Below are 20,721 nucleotides of genomic sequence, written 5' to 3' on the forward strand. Positions count from 1 at the left end.
TCACAGGGCTGGGTCTCTGGAGGCCCAGGAGGATGCTGGGAAGGGCATTCCAGAGAGAAGGCCTCTATTTGGGGGAGGGTCATGTTGGCAGGCAGGGCTCTGGAGAAGAAGGGGGAGGTAGGGGCACCCCAGCCAGCCTTGAGCAGCTGAAGTTGGCAGGTCTTAAATTAATCGCTACAATTTTACACAACAACACGTTTGGCAGGGCCTGGCCTAGGGCCAGGCAAGTCTCTGGAGCTCCCTAGATGCTTTTTAAAGCCCTGGAAGTCCCAGGCCTGGGAAAGATGGGAGGGGCCTGCCCAGCCTGCCTGCCCTAGGTCAGGCAGTGGCCTGGGGTCCCCAGAGTACAGGTTCCAACAAGCAGTGCTGAGAGCTGGGGAGGAGGTGGGGTGGCGAGCACCCCTGCATGCAGTTAGTCAGTCAGCAGAGCCAGGCCCAGAAGCCTCAGGGGTGGGAGGAGCCTGGATAAAAACAAGAGGGCTCAGGAGGCCACTCCAAAGCCCAGATGCAGGAGGTGGCCTGCAGCCCACAAGCAGCGGACTAGTACTGGCTTGAATGGAGGACCACAGAAAGTTGCCCATCTGTCAGGGCCATGACCTGGGGAAATACGAGCTGTGGGAATCTTGTTGCCTGGTGGTAGATTAAGCCCCAGGCCCAGCAGTGGGAGCTTCAGGCATTTCCAAGCCTGGCCAGCAGGTAGAGGGGATTCCACCCTACTCCCAGAGACAATCTAAGGTACTACATGGAGGCCATCATAGCAGCCTGTAATGCAGTCCTGGGGACCAGTAACAGAAAGGACAGCAAGGGAAGAGGCTCCCCCAGTCACTGAAGCACAGCCTGGGCCTCAGAGCCCTGCTAGGTTCCAGTTCTCCTCCAAGGACCCTCTAAAGAGGGGAGGGAGGGAGGAAGCAAGGGCCCTGGAGTCATGTGTTATGACTGCTCTGTGCCTCAGTTTCTCAATCTGTGAAACAGATGCTGGGATTGTTGTGAGGCTTCTGGTGAGTCAATCACAAGAACACTGGGCATATGCTCACAGCAAAGGAGCTTGTCAGGCCCTGGAGAAGTACTGAACAGAGGGCTTAGAGAGGCTCACACAGCCAGAGAGAACGAGCTGACAAAACTTCAGAAACACCTCATTTGCACAACACTGGCAACAAAAGATGATGGATAAGACAGGAACACCAGTTGAACTGTTTGATGAGATCCCACAACTGGGACAGGTGGATCGGTGAGAAGGTTCAGATGGCAGGGGCCCCAGGACACAATTATATCCATGCCCTGGGTGGCACAGCACGTACCCAGCTCAACCACAGAGCTCCAAACAAAATGTCAGTCCAACTGTCTACCCTCCCTCACACACATCTGATTCCTTACCCCAGAAAGGCCGCATCCACTCAAGAGCTGCACTTGGTCCAGATGCAGCCAGAGATGCAAGGAGCCTGTCACAGGCAAGGTGCTGGTGGGCACAAACAGAGGCCCTTGGCCTGAGGAGGCCACTGGCTAGGGCAAAGGGTCACTCAGACCACTTCCTCAGCTGGACTGTCTAGTGGCTGTCCATACACAATCTCAAGGCAGCAGAGGGGACTCCACTCCTATCTGCCCACCCACCAGCATGAGTATGGGCAAGATGGGAGTAGGAGAGAGGACTGGGAGAGGGCTGGGAACTCAACCTCCTCCACAGGGTCACCCACAACGCAGCCTCTGCTCATGGACCGTCTCCAAGGTTCCACCCGCCAGGACTCCGTTTCCTCTCTGTGGGAGCACTGCCAATCCAGACTCCGGGGAACAGGTATGCTCTGAGCTCACCAGTCAAAGCCTGGAACCAAAGGGGCCCCTGGGGCCCAGGAGGCAGCCAGGCGAGACAGGACTGGAGAGACCCGTTCTCCTAGCTTCACTTGGGCCTATCTGCCACCCCCATAGTCCACAGGACAACAAAAGGGGGCACTCCCAACCCGGAAGCCCATCTCTAGCTGGGAGATAGGTATTAGAGAACCCCAAGACAAAGTCTCTAGGTTTCCCACACCCTACCTTCCATAATCCCTCTCAACACACATCTAACTGACTTCACTCAGCGGCTCCCCAGGCTCATGGGCCTCCTTGAGGCACACCAGTTACAGAAGAGGCTATACTGGAGCTCCAGGGCACACCTATACCACCTAGGAGTCACAACAAACAAGTCAGGGCTCCAAGTGCAGTGGAGGCATGGTATGAGCTGCTCAACCTCCACTGATCAGGTGCCTGGCTCTACAACATTTGAGTCCACAGGATTCCTTGTTTACTGAGCCCCTCAATTACCAGCTCAGGCCCCAGGGCCTCAAGACCACCAACAGCACCCTAGCCTAGGATGGTGACCAGAGAACAGGCAAGGTTGGGATGTGATTCCCACAGCTGAGAAGAGGCCAGGGCTTCCTGGCCTTCCCTGGGCCCAGTCTCACCCACGGGCTCATGAGCAGGCAGGCCAGAGGGAGGAGGGCTGTGTCAGCAAGAGATCTCAGCTGTTATTTCATCTCCTGACCCTCCTGGTCCTTTGGGTACCCAGGCAACTCTACCTTCCAGTGTTACTGGAGGCTTCTTCCACCCAGGTGGGGCCCCACCTACTGCCCTTCCAGTGACAGGCTGATCCACAGCCTCTGGAAGCCCTCTCCGTCCTAAAAAGGAAGAGTCTAGAGACCAGACAGGCCAGTACATAGAGCCAGGGTCACCCCAAGGCCTGAGCCGGGCCCTCTGTCACTCAAGTCACCAGCTCCCTGGGCACCCAGGAAGGCATGGTGTGATAGGGGAGGGCTCTCCCCTTGCCCTGCCCTTGGCCTCGGCATTGCTTTGCTGCATGGTGGGTGGGAGTGGGGCTGGCTGAGGCATAATGCTGCTTCAGCAGACACCAGATCTCCCAGGGCTGAAAGAAGGGCCGAATGGGGAGGGGGGTTGCATAGTCCTGCCCAGTCCAACATCGACACCAGCTCCCCACCCCCAGCATCTAGACACACCCAAGCCTCTAGGACCCAGGCTTCTTTCTGAACAGTGGCCCTGAAACCCTGTGCAGCAGAACAAAGCCAATCACAGGAAAGGGGGAAGCCCCGACTCCTCACAAGCCCCATCTACCCATGGGTCCTCAGACAAACAAAGGACTGGGGAAAACTTCCCATGGGAAGCCCAGAAAGAAGGGAGCCTTTCAGAGGCACCCAGACATCTGAGTCCTTCAAGGTCACTGGACATGCACCCACCCACCTCATGCAGACCCAGTCTCCCTGTCAGAGAAAACCTGGTTTCTCTTTCTTGGATGGAACCTGAACACACACAAACACACCATCCAGGGGTGGCCCTTCCAAGCCCACACAGGCCTGACCTTGCGGATGCGGCCGCTGCGAGTGCCAGCAAAAACCACGGTGCGGCCTTGGTAGTCATAGGCAGCCACAGCAGTCAGGCCATCTTCCTTGTCGACAAAAAGGGGTGTGCCCTCGATGGTGACCGTGCCACCCAGTGGCTGGTTGAAATCCTGCCCGCAGAAGTCGTCATCAATCTGCAGGGGCTGTAAGCAGTGGTAAGGTTAAGTACTTAGCAGCTTCAAGGACCTTCGCCTACAACAGGGACAAGGCTGGGGAAGGCAGGCCTGGGCTGGGGGCTGGGGGCTTTATGACACCCAGACCTAAATAAGGCCTACAAAATTCTGGAGAAGAAACAGAGTCTGTGGCAGCCCAGGTCCAATGAATGCCCAAAGTGGGAGAAAGGCCCAGAGAGGGTGACTTGAAGGAAGGGCAAGTGAGCCACAGGACCCACAACTAGGCCAGCCCCTCAAGAAGTTGTCATGTTGGACAAAGAAAGAAATGGCCTCGAGCTGGGAGGCAGCCAATGGAAGTCTTCCTTCTGCAGATCTTACATTTGTACCTTGCAAAACAAAAGCTGTGTTTAAGGCAGGAGGGAGTGGGTACAAGCAGAAGGCACAGAGAAGAGAGAGGAACTTGCTGTGCGTGCAGGAGGCGATCAATACCTCAAGGTTCCGGAGATGGCTTTGAGTGGAGGCACCAGGAGGGGGCGGGGGGAGGCAGGACAGCAGTTTGGGGAGAAGGAAGAGGACAGCTGGTCCTCCTCTGGGGACTGAGGTTTATTGGGGTAGAGGCTACAAACATGGATGCAGAGGGAGGCCAGTCTGGCCGGGAATCCCTGGAAATAATCAAGGAGTAATGGGCAGGTCTGAGACCAGGGGCAGGGAATCAAGGGACACGTGGGGACACAATGCCTTTCCTGAGAAGCCAAGAGAAGAGCGGTGGCTTCACCTCCCGCTGCACTCAGAGCCTAGTCACACTCACATCACTCCTATAGGAGCCAGGCACTCCTGCTGCTCTACTCTATTCTGAGGAGCAGCCTGTGGCTCCAATTCTGAGATAGAAAACCTGCTGTCTCCCGAGGGAATAGCTGGCTTGGGGGCAGGGAGCACTGGCTGCAGAGTATCCAGCACAGGGTAGCTGGGCCGCCCCTGTCAGGGGGTGCACTCAGCACTCACTGGGCACAGTGGGGGTCCTGCCGGGAGGATTAACTCCACAGAAGCAGTTCCTGGGCTCCTTGTGATGAGCTCCAATATCATTCTACCTCTAACTGGCTGTGTGAGCTTGGGCAAACCAATCTATCCCTCTGATCCTCTATAACCTCATTTGTAAAAGGGGAACAAACTAAAACTGGTCACCACCACTCAGTGTCCCAAGGGGTTTGGAGCTGTGTGGACAGGTGCCACCAGCCACTTCCTAAGGTACAAGGTGATGGCATGGTTAGAAGCAGACTTTAGGCCCAATATGCCAGGTTCAGGTCCTGCCTCACAAGGTTGGGGGGAACCAGGGAGGGGAAAAAGTAGAAAGCAGATCCAACAAAGAGCAGGGCCACCAAGGTGCAGGTGAAATGTGACCCCAGGAAGGGTGGCGGGAGCCCCCACCCACACTCCCCTACTCCTGCTCACCGAGTTGATGCAGCCCAGCTCCTTGTTGAGCAGCCAAGGCAGGGAGAGCTTTCCTTCTCCACGGTAGCAGGATTGGATGCGCTCCTTGATTTTCTCCTTGATGGCCCTCAGTGTGAACAGGCACAGCGCCGACTCCTTGGGTGGCTTCACGCGGTTCTTCTGGCCCTGTGCGAACACAGTGAACAACACCTCCTCATCCTCAGCCAGGCCCAGCTGTTTGGCCAGGGCCTGTCCCGGCCGGCTCAGGTAGGCGTCCTGCACCAGCCGATACTCCACGCCAGCCTGCTCGCAGCCAATGGGGAACTCCACGTAAGAGTAGAACTTGGGGTCATTCACGCACAGCCGCACAATCTTGGAGGTGAAGAAGTGCTCGCCAGCGGCGTCGGGCGAGGTAAGCTGCGTGTCTAGCTGCAGGGTGAGGTAGTATACGAACTGCTCGCTGCGGAAACTGTACACATAGTAGATGTCAAAGGCTGGGAACTTGGACAATGTGTCTGAAGGGATCTTGAGCTGAGATGACACAAACTCATCCTGGTACACAAAGCCAAACATGTCAGCATCTTCCTCGTTGGCCATGAGCCGGCGACTGGACAGAGTGGGGAAGTATTCTGATTTGCCATCGATGGGTGTGCCCACGAAGAGCTTGGCCTGGCCCTGGCCGGGTGGCCCAGCAATGAGCACTCCCGCCATGCTGCCAGCCTCTCGAACACTGGACAGGTAGTGTTCCTTGCGGTGGTGCGGCTCGCCCAGCTTGAAGAGATCGTCCAACCTCAGGAACTGGCAGATGCCCTGTGAGGCACTGCCACAGGCCAACAGGCGGTTGGCTGCATAGTCCAGCAGTAGAAGCTTGTTGACGTTGTCTGTGCTGCCCAGACCATGTGGGCAGGACTGTACACTGGGGGGTGGGTAGCATTTCTCATTGTCTTCTACAGGGCCTGTCACATGGGCCCGAAGCAGGGTTAGGTTCCCCGACAGCTTGTAAATACGGTTCACAGCGCCAACATATACCTCTCCTGTCTGTTCGTGAACCACCAGGTGAGTGAGGCCCCAGTCACTGGCCACAAAGGTGCGGAAGGCAGGTTGTGGACCCAAACCAGCTGGGGGCGAGCTGATGGCTATCCACACACCCCTCAGCAGCAGCAAGAGCAGCAGCAGCAGTGTCCGAGAGCTCAGAGGTGGCAGTGGCATGGTGGGCTGGGGCCTCAAGCCAAAGTATTCAGGTCCTATAGGGGCGAGCATCATGGGATTGGGTTTCTTGGCCCTGGGAAGCACAGGGAAAAGAGGGTGTGAGTGTGGTGCTGCCCACATATGCACAGGGCATCCACGCACGGCCTCCTCATTCTCTGAGCTATTCACCTGTGTGTTTGCCGCCGTGCTATGCAGATGCCTCCAAAAAGACCCTCTACCACAACCCACACAGATTAGAGCAAAGAAGGTACTTTCATGTCCTGAGACACAGAGGCAGCAAGAGTGAGCCAAGTGTCACAGGCATGCAGCAGTAGCACAGGATACCTGCCTAGCAGCAGGGTGCTCAGCTACAGCCCGTGCTTTGCCACCCTTGGCAAGACAAGAATGGGCCCAGGAACACAGCAACTTCCAAGGGTCTGGGGTATATATGACCCTGACCCAGAGCCTGCCCATCCCCTAATAAGGATCAAAATCCTTCAAAATCCTCAATCTCAAATGGGTGACATGTTTCCTGCATCAATGTCCCACCAAAACTGGGCAGAAATAGGCTGTAATTACACATATGCTCTCCCCACAGAGTGCCAGTTGCTTCGATGCACCATTTGGCTTAGGGTAGCCATGTTCCACACTATTACATACCCTCCAATGTGTGGACTGCTCCCGAGACTCTAACCAGCCCCCAGCGCAGCATCCACACCCACAAGGGCCAGAGAGTGTCCCCCCCGCCCCCCCCACGCAATAGTTCTAAGCTTGGGTCAGGCTAGTCTGGGCTACTTTCTATGGGATCTTGACCCTGGCATTGCTCCCTGGCTGACCTTGGCCCGATGTCTTACAAACTCCAAGGCCAGCACTTTAAGGACAGATCTAGAGGCAGCAGCTCCCACTAGAATCCCCACATCCCCATGCAGAGGACACTCCCCATGATGCCTCCTCCCAGGTACTCCACCCTCACACTGGACTCTAAGCAAAGAAGACTTCCAGAGAGATTCAGGGTTTCCTAAATTCCAGCCCTCAGCCCACGCCTGGTTCCTCCACCATGTCCACCCACGGCCATGATACAGTTTGGGCCACTTTTTAGGCCTGCACTGCCTCCCAAACTTTAGCATGACACCTCAAATCCAGCTGTATACCCACTGTCCCTGGAAGGTGTCACCTTCCAGGACGGAGTAGTGTTTGTTAAATGTAACTGCCCTAATGGAGACAATCCTTTTTCCTCAGTTTCCCTAGCTGCCAAAGGAATGACAACACTTGTTTCAAACTGGATGAAACAGTTTGAAGATCATGTACTGATTGACAGGTGCTTGCAGGCGCCACACTCTTGAGGACAGAAGGGCCACAGAGCCTGCCCTGTGGGCTTGTGGCCGGGGGTCTTACCCCACTCCTTGGCTGATATCTGACCATGGAAGTGTTTAGTGTGGTGAGTGGGCAGTCGGCCAGTATACACAGCTTCTTTATACTCCCACACATGCCCTCCCCCACAGCCCCACTCACAGCTGGGAACACCGAGGCTTAAAGATGGTGCCTTCTGTAAGTCCAGGTGGGGAATTAGCCAGAGGCAGGAAGACAGTCACAGGTGCTCAGCCCTTACTCCTCTGGTCAGAGTCTAGAGCGCAAGGCACCTTGCTCTGCTCTGCCCCCACACCTGCTCAGGTAACCCTGAGATGCATCTTCTGATCTGCTTGCACAGGCAGTAGCTGGCAGCACGCAGGTGCCTGTCTTAATCTGTGGCATAGGTCTGGCTAGTGGCTCTGGCTTACTTATTGCTCAAATGTTCTCCCAAAAGATCATAAGCTGGGTGCAAATAGGTCACACTCTCTCTCCAGAGCCACCGGGCCCAGGCAGGTTCAGCAAACACTGTGATTGAGTGAGAAAGTAAGTAAAGACACTAGGAGTGGCCAGGCCTGGGCAAAGCTATCCTCAACATACATGCAGATAGGGAAACTAAGGTTCAGGGCAGCAAAGAGTGTTGGCCTAAATCCCAGGGCAAATGCAGGGTGGTACTTCCTTGCAGGAACTCTCCTAGCAGACTGTCAGCTGCTTTATACCCCCAGACCAGCAGCCAAGAGGAGCCTCCACAGGCAGCCAGAAGGGGAGCACACCATCGGCCTCCCACCCTCAAAACCAAAGCAGACTAGAGAGCAGGTTGCTTGCAGACAAAACGGGCCTGGGCTGAGCACTGAGTCTATGTGAACTCTAAAGAAAACATGAATCACTCACCGTTTATCAGTTCAAAGCAGGCCTGCAATTACCAGGGGCTGGGCTCTCCCCTCCTCCGGGATAATTATACACGTCTTAATGCAATTACGGGCCCTACTTTTTATATTAAACAGGAGGGACCTGGCTGAAGAAGCCACCATCCAAACCCCAGCCTGGCCCTGGGCCCACTCCCCCGCCTCCCAACAGAAGCTGCTGGGAAGGGATTGGCCCGGGGGTACAGGGCTGCCGTCCAGGAAAGAAGGGGATCCCAAGCCTACACCTACCATGGCACAAAGACTAGCAAAGACGCCTGGGCTACGTTCCCCAGATACAAAGACTCAGGATCCAGACAGATCCAAGGTCACACAGCCAGCCCTGACAGAAAGGAAGCAGAGCTGCTGTGGAGACCCTGGCAGCACAGGGTCCCGCAGAAAACAATGTTCCCCTGAGAAGCATGGTCTGATACTGCCTGCTGAGCTAGGCTAGGGGAGGGGAACAGACAAACTCTGGGTTCTGCGAGCTGCCTGGCCACTGTAGCCTACAGAAACTCCCAGGTGGTGCCTTTCCACCTGCTCTACAACAACCAGGTCCACTGGATGCTGGTGGGGTGGGGGTCGGCATGGACCTGCTGGACACGCAGATGGGAGCACTACAAACGGCCATAGCTCCCTGATCCGGACGGACAAGTGAGAAGTCAAACAGGAGGGCCATGGTGGTGCTGGGTGTGTGCAGCAGGGACCAGGAGAGAGAAGCTGGGCTTGCAGATGCGGCGGGGACTCTGCCAGGGGCCACGCTGGAGCAGGCCTCCAGTGGACTGCAGAGAGCTGGTACTCTGCTCTCTCCCAACTCTGAGTAACACTATGGTTCTTGCTCAGAAACAAAGCCCTCAAAACCCTCACAGGAGGACAGCTTGCTCCCTGTGCCCTGCTGCTCTGGAGCCTTATGGTTGTGGACAGGCCGGTCTTACTGACATCTCACCTAGTGGTTCCCCATCAGCGGCAAGAGAAGGATCTCCCTGCCTTGTCACCCTGCCCCACCCTGTGGGAGGTCATAGGAGTTGGTCTCCAACGGTCTACTCTCTACATGGAGGCCCTGGAGTCGTGCTCTCCAGAAAGGGTGCAAGCTTCTAGTCTCCCCTGGGGTCCCACACTCCCGGTCCAGGTGCTCCAAGAGATGTGGCTTTGTCCACCACATCTTGTCTGGTTCCAAACCCAAGAACACATTCCTCAGCCAACACTGACCACACACCCCAAGCCTCCACCCATGCTGTCCTCTGTGCCTTTAGACACCTTCGGTGGGCTCCAAGCTGCCACCTCCCCTCTGCCTGACAGCCTAGCCCTGAAGCAGAGTCCCTGTTTTGCACCTCTGCCTAGGGCACTGGCTGAGTGCTTCCCCGACCCAGCAGACTCTTGGCCAGCCTAATGCAGCACTACCTCCTCCTGCTCACCCCCAACAAGCAATGGAGCTGGAAAACTGGGGGTGCTCTAGGAGGGCTGGAGAAGCACAGGATAGCACCACCCTGATGGGACTGAAGACCCGCAGCACCTGCTGGAAGAGGTAGGTAGCACCAGGAGCCAGAGCCAGAGGTAGGAGCCTGGCAGAGGGGCAGAGGCTCAGTTCGTTCCCATCCCCCCCCAACACACCCCTTTCTTTCAAGGGGCGTGGCCCCAGCACCCCACCGATGAGACTGAGAGGGCTCCGGCCACCTAGTAGCCTCTCTGAAGCCCTCTTGTATCCTTCCAGGGCAGCACCTGGGATCTCTGCAGGCAGAGGGGGCCTCCCAGGAATCTACACTCGCCCTTCCCTACAGCAGCCAGAGTCAGCCCATCACCGCCGCCGTCCTCGCCGTACACCAGGCCTGGGACCGTCCAGGAAGCAAGAGGGGAATCCTCCGGGGAAGGAATGACCCGTGGAGGCCCTGCGCAGGGGGAGGCCGAGGAGGCCCGAGCCGGCGTCCTCTCCGGTGGCACCGCACCGCCCCTTGCAGCCGGGTGGAGGGCCTGCGGGCCTGGGCTGGCTGCGGCGCCCACTCGCGCGCCGGAGCCGGAGGGGGCGGGGGTCCCCACGAAGCCTTGCAACTTCCACCCCACTGCCTCAGGCCGGCCCGAGGCGCAGCCAGGGACCTGCCCCGAATCCCGCGGCCCTGCCCGGGCCTGCCCAGCGCGGCGCTCGCCTGCGGCCCACGTCCCCACCCGCGGCCCGGTCCGACCCGGCGCAACACGGGCCGACATGGGCACCCGCAGGGCCCTTCCCGCGGGGCCACTGCAAACTTTCTCTCCTGCCTGGAGGAAGGGACCGCGACTGCGGCCACAGACATTGCGCCCCCCCGGATCGTAGGGCCCCGGACGTGCTGCGACCCGCCGGGACGCGGCAGCCCATAGCGGAGACCGCGCCCGGACACACGCGGGCGCCCGGCCGGAACCGCAGGACACGCCAGCCGCGGACACGCGCGCCGCAGTCCCCGCGCACACCCCCCTGGCCGCCGCCAGCGCCCCCCGGCCACTCGGGACCCCGGGCCGCGACGAGCCTCCCGCCGCCCGCGGGGAAAGTTGCGCCCCGACTCACCCGCCAACCCCGGGCGCGTCCCGCCGCTGGCCATCGTTGCGCCCCGCCGCTCGCCCCTCTGCGGGGCCGCCCACGCCGCGCAGGCCGCCCAGGCCGAGGCCGCCGCGCCCGGGCTCCGCTCCGCTGCGTGGCTGCGTCGCCGCTGCCCAGCATGAATGGGGCGCTGAGCTCCGCGCGGCTGCGGACCGGCCTCGCTCTCGCCGCCCCGCGGAGCGCCGTGCCGCGCGCATGCGCCGGCCGAAGCCGGGGGGCGGGGCCGGGGGCGGGGGCGGGGGCGGGGCGGGACCCGCGATGGCCTGCAGGGGGCGCTCGGCCCCGCGGCGAGAGCGCGCGCGGCGGGCCCCACCGCTTGCCTTCAAAGGGCGATGGCCACCTCAGCCTTAAAACTCTGGACTGGGGTGGGGGTGGGTGAGGTGGTCCGGGTGGTCCCAGGAGTCGATGCACTCTTTAAGGAGCACAGGCTGGAAGTACAGCTTTCGTGCACGGAAGGGTAAACTGAGTCCGGAGGAAGCACTTGCCCTGGTCCTATTGCTCATCTCTGCCTGCGCAACGATCGCTTAGGTGGGACCGGCACTGCACCCCGCAGGCCCCAGGAGGTGGCGCGTGCCGGGATGCCTAAGCTCAGAGGACGACTGTCCTGTCCGGTACGCGGTCCTGCAGCGGGGCGTGTTAGAACTACCCCAGCAGGATAGAGACCTCGCCGGGTCGATCGCGGGCGCGGGGCTGGCCTGCAGAGCTGGATTGCGCCAGGTCTCGGTCGGGTAGAGAACCTTTCTCAATAAGGTCACCCAGTGCAAGGCATCCAGACCAAAGCAGGCAGCTGTGCGCAGAACAGAACAGAGCAGTCAGAAAAGGTGGTCGTGGGAGGGGCGAAGGCTGACTGGGCACAGCCTGGGGGACCCAGTGCAGCTCATTCGGTAAGGACCATTGTCCGTACTCGTCTCCCAAGCAGTCATCACCCTCTTTCCCTGTGCTCATCCTTGCCTGGTTTTTCTTTGGGTGTGACCGTTTACATTTTGTCTCCCTGAATGACATATTCTTTTGTGTAGCTTGTTTGAGGATGCTATAGAAATGGTGTCCCGCCTTCCTCTCTGATAGGAATGCAGGGTCCTGTGGTCAGTCTTTGCTCTCACTGTGTGGCACAGGCTATTCTGGATAGTTAACCCTCTCTTCTGCTACTGGACTGGAGCCCCCTGCTCTAGACCTTGGTCTTTAGCTTCAACAGACGATGCAAACTTGGTTTTCCCCCAAGTGAAACCCCACCCCTCCACGTGATGGAGAAGTGTCAGCAACAGTGGGAAAGGTAATGGTTTGATTTTGCCAGGCTGAAAGTTGGTGCTGGTTCTTTTTGCTTCTGAATGGCGGTGAGACCCTTCTTCCACAGTTACACTTACCGTCGGACTCCACAGGCACTACATACTGAATGTACAAATCTCTGCTGTGCTGTACAAACCGGGTAGACAGACTGCGCAGGCCCTGTGACCTGCCCAAGCTCCCTCGCTGGTTGGTGGCAGAGCCTGGAGTCTGGCCCAGAGGTGCAGTTCAAACTGTGGGCTTCCTAGTTGCACACCTGTCTGCTTCCAATAGTTGGCTCTGCTTTCCAGTCCACAGCCTTACCTGCCTCACAGATTTGGTAATCCACTTGCAACGCTTTGGGGAGGTTACAGGCAGACTGGGGTTGTGCCTGTCCAGCTGTTCCCTGAGTTGCCTCTGCTCCTTAGCTTCAGAGGCTGACTGCCTCTGCTCACACCTGCCTTTGCCAACCTGTCTTCTGAAGTACAGCTAGGCAGGTGCTCAAGGCTCTTCCTGTTTTGTGACCCACACACAGCGGATAGGTATCCAGAATACATGAAGAACGCCAAAGAATCTACACAAACACGGCTACCATCCCACAGGAGGGGATAGGTGACCTCCGAAAACCTTTTTCTGGAGGAAATCCAGCTAGGGGCTATTGCTTTGGATCAGTTAGTAGTTCCACTGATCCCTCTCAGCTGCACTGTGCCTCCACTGATGTCTCAGCTCTTTTTTATGTGGTCTTATTGAGTCCCGAGAAGCAGCAGAAGAAGAAAGCCTGTGACCATAGAAGAGCTGGAATTGAACCTGGGCCTGCAGCTTTGGCTTGACCACATTGCAGAGAAAGGAAGTGAGTCAGCACAGCTGCTGTGACTGCTGCTGCCAGGGCTCCTCCCTCTGCGTTTCCCCCTTGGGGGTCACTTCCCTGCAGGAACTGGAAAGGAGAGGAGTAGTCCCAGGAGCAAGGTTCTGGTCAAGGGGGCCTAATAAGGTTCTTAAGGCCCCTCCCTTCACATGCTCCAGCAGCGAACAGTTTCAGGGCCATTTCTGCACCTGTGACAGACCCTCCTACAAATGGGCTCAGCTGGCTCTTCCTCCCCTCTGACAGCCCCGTATTAGGGGTAAGGGATAAGGAGGAAGGCATAGGGAGAACCCAGGCATGCTGGAGGACCCACTTCTCCCAGACCCAGGTTCAAGCCTCAGGCCATTTCAGTCTTCCCCCTGTTCCCTCATCAGAGCCTCCTAGCCCATTTCACCCTCTTCCCTCCTGCCACCTCCTAGCTGGAGGTTGTGGGCCTTTCTTGTCTCTGGCTTCCACCCATGACTCAAGGGTCAAAGTAGAGTTGGTGGAGAGCCTCCTGTTCAGAACTCTCCACATATATATGCATGCACATGTACACACATCACACAGGTATTCACACATGTACAGGTACATATACATATACTCAGATATACAAACACATATGTACTCATAGGTACACATACGGGACACTCATGTATAGGCATACATACATACATGTACTCAAACTCAGGCATGCATACAAATGTACATATCCATGCACTTACACTCAGGCCTATATACATACATTCACTTATGTACATATACTCAGGCATATGTACACTGTACATACACATTGCATACACCCACATCTATAGACATGTACACACAAACATGAGCTCACATAAAGACACATGCACATACCTGGGGAACATTTGCGTATACAGAACATATTCACAAACATATACTGTACAGCTCCCCAGCACAGAGGGCTCCATATGTCCACCTGTTGGCCTGCTCTCCCCTCTGGCTTACCAGTATGCCCCTCCAGTTCATGCATGATTTCCCTCTCCACACATACCCACACCCACACACGAGACAAGTCCCACTCTGGCCTCTAACAACATTCCCTCTACTGTTTCTGCCACAGCTTTGCACGGCCAGTCATAGCCAGCCCATGGCATGGTCCCCTGGTTCCCCTGATGTCTGTTGAGCAGGTGTGTGAGAGAAGAGCTTCCCACCCATTGGCTTGTTTTCACATCTTAGGCCAGGAGAGGCCTGACGAGGGGCCAGGTACAGTCACCTGACTCTGGGAAGCCCACTCTGCTCCCTGAACAGAAACCATCAGTGTAAATGTGAGCAGTTGTTCAGGGCCAGGAGCAGGAGGGTGTCCATGGAAAGTATTTACAGGCCCCATGCTTGGTCTTGGCTCTTGTCCAGCCCTCTAAAAGGAAGAGGAGGAGAAGTACCTAGGCTAGGAGCTGGGACTGCGGAGAGAGGGCTTGCTTGGCCACAAAAAGGCATAGCCTGCCTTTTCTCTTCAGGTAGATGGATGCAGCTCACCAGGACCTGGGTTCACTGGGGCCTTGGCACTCCAAGTCAGTGGTGCTGCTGATGTCCTCAAGGATGGAAAACTTCTTTAGCCACTCCAGAAGCCCCCATGGGAGCTCTTGGCCACTGCAGTGCCAAGTGCCAGAGAAGTAAGACATGAGCCTCCTGGGTGCATAGGAGATTGGTGTTTTTGTTTTGTTTTGTTTTGTTGTTGTTGTTGTTTGTTTTCTTTTTTTTTATCTTGTCCAACACCCCCACCCCCATGGTTCTATAAACCACTAGACAGAAGTATAGAGGTTAGACTTCTCTTCCCTCTTGACAGTGATGGGCAGTGCCACTCTGACCACAGTACCGGGTAGAAGAGAACAGCTATGACATAGAAGAAGGAAGCAGGATCTAGAATCTCAACAAACCAAACTCAAAATATTCAAGGGCTGATTAAAAAACAAACAAACAAAAACCTGAGAGGCAACCAAGTGCTACCTCTATAGTCTATTGTTTTGGGAGTTACTTTGATTACCCTGACCAACCATTTGAAAGGAGGTTTCCTGGAACAATGGTGATGTCTATAGACATGTTAACACAGGAGAGAATCTGGCCCATAGACAAAGAACTACTGGCAACTAAGGCTAGGAGAAGGAGACTTAGCTTCTTCCAGGGACGAGCTCCTTTCCTTCGTCCAGTACAGAGTGGTAAGCCTTGGAACCCCGTACACACAAACAACATAAACAAACTCAATAGGTTCTATTTATATAGGTATGTGAACATATGTATGCATGTAACAACAATGAAGAGAAAAAAAGCTATCAACCTAAAGGTGGGAGGAAGACACTGGAAGGCCTGGAGGGAGGGTAACTGAGGGGCTGGAGGGAGGAAAGGGAATGAGACATGATATAATTCTATTTCAGTGGAAATATTTCTAAAACTCACCTGTCATAGCAAGGACCATCTCAAATGGTATAAAAGGTATCATCAACAAGGATGACGTCAGTATTGGCATGATCTGAGGATGTTAAAGCAGCCGTCATAAAAGATGTCTCAATGAGCAGTTATGATCGTGACGGGAACAATGAAAATATGGCGTGTGACTAAGGAAATAACTACATTGTATAAAGACAAAAACAACCCCCCCTCAAATGATAGTGCCACAACATGACAAAGGGGACAGAGGAACAACAATCTAGTGGTAGAAATATGAGTGGTAGAAACTCCCCAGTCTGAAAAGCAAGGGAAAAATAATTATGTGGGGAGGGGAGAAGCTCAAGCCTCCTGGGATAGAACAACCTATAACATCTATGTCATCCAAGTACCAGTGGGAGAAGAAAAAGGGGGAAGTTGGAATAATGACTGGAAATTTCTAAACTCTGCCAAAACAGTAGCCATAAAGATTCAAGAATTTGAGTGAACCCCAAAGAGCAAAACCTAAAGAAATACATACTAAGACATACCACACTCACAAAAACTTTTAAAAAATTCTTGAAAACAGCTTTAGAGGAATCCCACTTTCCTTAGGGAGGTACGTGATTCAAATAACACAGATTTCTCACTAGAAATTATAAAGTCTAGGCAGGGCAGTGATGGCGCACATCTTTAATCCCAGCACTTGGGAGGTAGAGGCAGGCGGATTTCAGAGATCAAGGCCAGCCTGCTCTACAGAGTGAGTAGGACAGCCAGGGCTATACAGAGAAACCCTGTCTTGAAACCTACGCCCCCTACCCCCCAAAAAGAAATTATAAAGTCCGGAAAGATGCAGAACATTACTAAATGCTGAAAGAAGACATGATAATCATACATTTTATACCTAGTAAAACTATCCTTCCAGGACCTCAATGGAAAAATCCATAGGCAAAGGAGAAATGAGAGATGTTCACCAGCAGACTATCCAGTCCATACATATGCACACTCCTTGTAGCTAAAGAAAGCCATGATACATCAGAAAGGAAATGATAAAAGAAAGAATCTTGTGATATTTTTAAAAATAAGAGAAAGATGACAGATATATGCAATGGACAGTTGCAGCGTATAGAAATTTAGATGTTGTCTGGTATCCCAGTAGATGATGTAACACTAGCCACAGAAATCTGTACACACTAAAAATAAGGTAGAGAAGACAAGATTAAACACCAAACAGGAAAAAGAAAACAAAAACAACAAACTGGAAGCAAAGCAACATTAAAATGGCAGATAGCTATATCATCAATAGTTACAGAAAACAAATGACATGATTCCATTTCTATAATATTTTTGGGATGACAAAATTACAGAGATGGAGAGTAAACTAGAGGTTACAAGGGTGCTCTGGTCTGGCTGTGATTAGAGCAGGGCCCCTGAGGTTTGTGTATTCAAGTTTAAGCCCCCTGTGGCATTTTAAGGAGTAGAAACTCTCCCTATGTTTAGGGCCAGGGCCTGTGGGAAGACTAGGATATAGAATGTCAGATGTAGACCCCCTTTGAATCCTGGTGGCTTTAAAAGAAAAGGGAGGTAGGACCAGAAAATGTACACACATTCATGCTTCCTGTCCCTCTTTACATGATACCCTGAGCAACAAGATTCCATAGCAAGAGACCATCACCAAATGATACCCTTGACCTTGGACTGCCAGAACTTCAAGCCAAGACAAATTTCTCTTCTCTTCCTTCCCTCTCTCACCTCCTGTCTCATCTGAAACAGAATCTTACCAGGTAGCATCAGCTAGCCTGGTACTCAATATGCAGCCTAGGCTGGTCTCAAACTTGCAGCAATCCTCCTGTCTCAACCCCTGGAATGCTGAGGTCATATGAGTAAGCTACTATTTCCAACTTAAGAGAATAATTGCATAACTTGATGTTGGTGATGGTGACATAAGTCCACATGACAAAATGACACAGAAATTGTTGACCCCAGGATCAATGCCCTCATCTCAAGATGGTGTGACCACTGAGGAGAACAGTAAACACAAGACTCCCTCTGCTCTTTCCAACTTCCTGTGAGTCTATAATAATTATGATTTCAAAATAAAGTTTTAGAAAATTCCTTGGCTGTTGCTTTGACCCTTTCCCAGCTTGCTGCAAGTTTTGCTTCTTGGACAAGGCTGCTACAGGGCCTCCAGGGTCCACTCTTGGAAGCTACTATAGGGGCTTAGAGAGCTCTAGTCTCCAGATCCCAGAACTCATCTCTTCATTCTCTGGGGCTGGCTCACATCCTTTCTCCAGAACCCCGAGCCCTTCATGGGAGATACTCCCCACTTGGGTTCATTATTCCTCAGCTCTTAGTACTCTTTTGCCAACTTAGCTGAAATTGATTACCCCAGAATGGGAACTCCATGCAGCCAGGCCCCATCACCCTTACCATGTAGTTCAGTGTCTGCCACAGCTGGAGTGTGGCTGGGTTAGGGATTGAATATGGCATTTATTAATGTCCTTAGCCCCTGAGATGAAAGGCTTCTGAAAGCAGCTGTGTAGTATCCCTGACTTCTGCTGGGTATTCAGAGAGGCAGGAGGAAGGGCAGTCTGTGTTCCAGTGGCTGAATCCTTAAAGCAGGACAGCCACAGGCTGTGGTTCATCACTGACCACTGACATGTTGGCTGTGTAGGTTACAACTCTCCTGGGGCTGGGATCCTTGGTGACTTACCTGATCCCTGTGTGGCTTGTGACATGGCTCCTCCTGCACTGTGGCGTCAGGGCGTGACTCCAGGAAGGGGGCCTGGAAAGAAGCATCCTACCTACGTGGGGAGAGTGCCGATCTCAGCCTCATGCCTATCTGTGTGAGCACTTGGGAATCCTGTTGAGTCCCTGGAAGATACAGCCCAGCCCTGGGGTGGCAGCAGGGCCTAGGGCATGGCCCACACCTATGCCACTTGATGCATCTGTCTGTCACAGTTCATTTGCTCTGAGTCTAGGGTGTGAATGGAGATGAAAAAGTTAAGGATGGTAACCAGGGAGGGTTTTCCAGGTAGTCCGGTCACTTTCTATTCCTACTGCATCAACTCTACAAGGAAGCCTCCATTACAGGAATGACCCAGGATAGTTACAGTCTCCCTCTGAAAGAGCACAGGTCTACAAGCACAAACAGGCAGGCACCTCAGCCTCTTTTGGGGGCTCATGGGCAGATCCAGGGTCACTAAAGACCAGAACAAAAGCAAAAGGTAAGGATTCATACTTTGTGACCAACAGGGGAAGTGTGTGTGTGTGTGTGTGTGCGTGTGTGTGTGTGTGCGTGCGTGTGTGTGTGTGTGTGTGTGTGTGTGTGTGTGTGTACGCGCATGTTAGTGTGCATCATCAAGAAGGAGAGTGACGTGCTCTAGGTCAGAGTAAGCTACTCTGGATGGCCAGGCACCAAGCCCAGAGAACCTGTGACAGAACAGTCGGTGGGGAGAGAGGCTCTTCTCTGCAGCTGGCACCACCCCGAAGACTTGCTCTGCCCCGCTAGCCTCTAGGGATTTCCCTGACACTATGTGCTGTGTTGTGGAGGTACTCCATTCTGGAAGGATTTCCTTCCGTGGGATCATCCTATTGATCTTAGCTGTGGCTTCAGACTCTCCAAGCCTCTGCTTGGGCCAAAAAAGTCTGGACAGAATATCAGCATCTTTTGCTCTCTGGCTTGTGCTGACAGTAGCTCAAAAGCAGTGATATCTGTCATGGGCCTTGGGATTCTTCAGCATGGGCTTAGATCCGCAGGGACTGTGTGAAGGTACCAGAGCCATTGCTTCACATCCAACTGCTCAGCCTGCTCCTCTTAGGCACACACTACTTGGCCCACACTCCATGCCCTGGAAGCACTGTCCAGAGTAGCAATATTATCTGACTCAAGGAGCAGACTCTAAAATGACGTTCCAACTATTTAATGACTAGAATGGACAATAGACATCAGCAATGGGCAGGGGCTCACAGGTGTGGGCTGGCCGACACCCATCCCTGTGGAAACCTGGCTTTACTAACTGCAGACTCACTTTGGCCCAAGGACATTGAGCTTTAGATATGGCTGGATCCAGGGACACTTTTCTTGGCTCCATCTTAGCACTGTTCTCATATGCTGAAAATCCATCCTTCTCACATGGCTCTGATGCAATAGTACCATGCAAAACAGTCCTCCTTTGCTGCCACAGTTTAGGAAATACAAGAATTTTTCTTAGCCTAAAACCGCGGCACATATCTCTCAACTGTGTGGGGCAGCATGGTGACAACCCCAGATCCCTGCACCTCCATGCAGCCCAGCCTTTAGCTGAAACAACTAATGTTTTCATGATTAACATAGGTGTTCTTTTCTTTTTATTCAAGTAGTACATAAAATGAAACACAATGAGAAGCTTGTCTTCAAGCCCCACTCAGGACAGCAGGAGAGAAATGATAGCAGCCTGGGCTCAAACAGCCAAGCGCAGGACATCTCCAGTCCTCTGCAGACACAGTCTGTTACTCAGAAGCGTCCATGTATATGTTTATTCTGTCTTTCCTCTTACCAAAAGGTTAAGCGACTATTCCTCAGGAGCGCCTGGAGATGAATACCTCCCCATTTTCTCTACCCTGCCTCCTCTCTATTTCTCCTCCTCCCCTTTCCTCCCTTTCATTTCCATAAAGTGCACAGGCTTAAACATGCAGCACCACACCATTTTATGATTATATACATATATGAAAGTCCCTCATTCCTAATGCCATAGCATGTTTACCTGCTCCACATCTAAGGTGAGAGTAGAGATGACAAAGGAAATGAAAGTATCTAGGGAGGCTTTTCCAGGTAGCCCTGTCACCCCCCGCCCCCAACCCCCTTCCCCATGCCAGCATGAGTGCTGTAGTCCTGACTCTATGTCACATCTTTGCCTCCTCTTAGGTGTGTGACTAGCTTCTAGATAGGGCAAAGGAGTGGAGATGCTCTGAACATATATATGTTATGCAAGAGAAGAGACAGCCTTATAAAATCAAGGGCCATGAAACAGCTGGTGGCAGCCAGGTGCACACAGTAAAGTCTTGCTTTGGAGGAGCAGTCTGGTCACAGCTACTCTGCAGCCTGAGTGACTGATGATGCGGGTGACTGTGCCCAGCATTAACCCAGATTGGTGAGATGTGTGCTGGGCTAGCCCAGGTTTGTGGTCCTGTTGGGGAGGGAACAAAAGCAAGCAAACACATGGGTTGGGGAGATGGCTCAGCTGCTTTCCCAGAGGACTGGCATTTGGTTCCCAGCATCCATGCCAGGTAGCTTACAACTGCTTGTAACTCCAGCTCCAGAGGGATC

At 54.0% G+C, this 20,721-nt stretch overlaps 2 protein-coding genes across 2 annotated transcripts in view; one reads left to right on the forward strand and one right to left on the reverse strand.

Moving 5' to 3' along the window:
- Window positions 1-11,101, reverse strand: part of Plxna1 (plexin A1) — a 46,301-nt gene extending 35,200 nt beyond the window's left edge. Inside the window, exons 1-3 of the mRNA NM_008881.2 lie at window positions 10,895-11,101; window positions 4,946-6,206; window positions 3,344-3,526 (exon numbers count right to left, since the gene is read on the reverse strand). Coding sequence (NP_032907.1) covers window positions 3,344-3,526; window positions 4,946-6,133 — 1,371 coding nt within the window. The 5' untranslated portion in view covers window positions 6,134-6,206; window positions 10,895-11,101. The remainder of the gene's footprint in view (window positions 1-3,343; window positions 3,527-4,945; window positions 6,207-10,894) is intronic.
- Window positions 9,843-11,079, forward strand: Gm40415 (predicted gene, 40415). The gene is made up of 2 exons (XM_017321867.2): window positions 9,843-9,886; window positions 10,073-11,079. The coding sequence occupies exon 2, from the start codon at window positions 10,232-10,234 to the stop codon at window positions 10,664-10,666; it is 435 nt and encodes a 144-aa protein (XP_017177356.1). The 5' UTR covers window positions 9,843-9,886; window positions 10,073-10,231; the 3' UTR covers window positions 10,667-11,079.
- Window positions 11,102-20,721: the final 9,620 nt, after the last annotated feature.

Source organism: Mus musculus, chromosome 6 (genome assembly GCF_000001635.26).
Source record: "Mus musculus strain C57BL/6J chromosome 6, GRCm38.p6 C57BL/6J".
NCBI classification, from domain to species: Eukaryota; Metazoa; Chordata; class Mammalia; order Rodentia; family Muridae; genus Mus; species Mus musculus.

Coding starts and splice junctions, on each gene's coding strand:
- Gm40415 (XM_017321867.2), top strand. CDS start 10,232: ATGACCCGTGGAGGCCCTGCGCAGGGGGAGGCCGAGGAGGCCCGAGCC.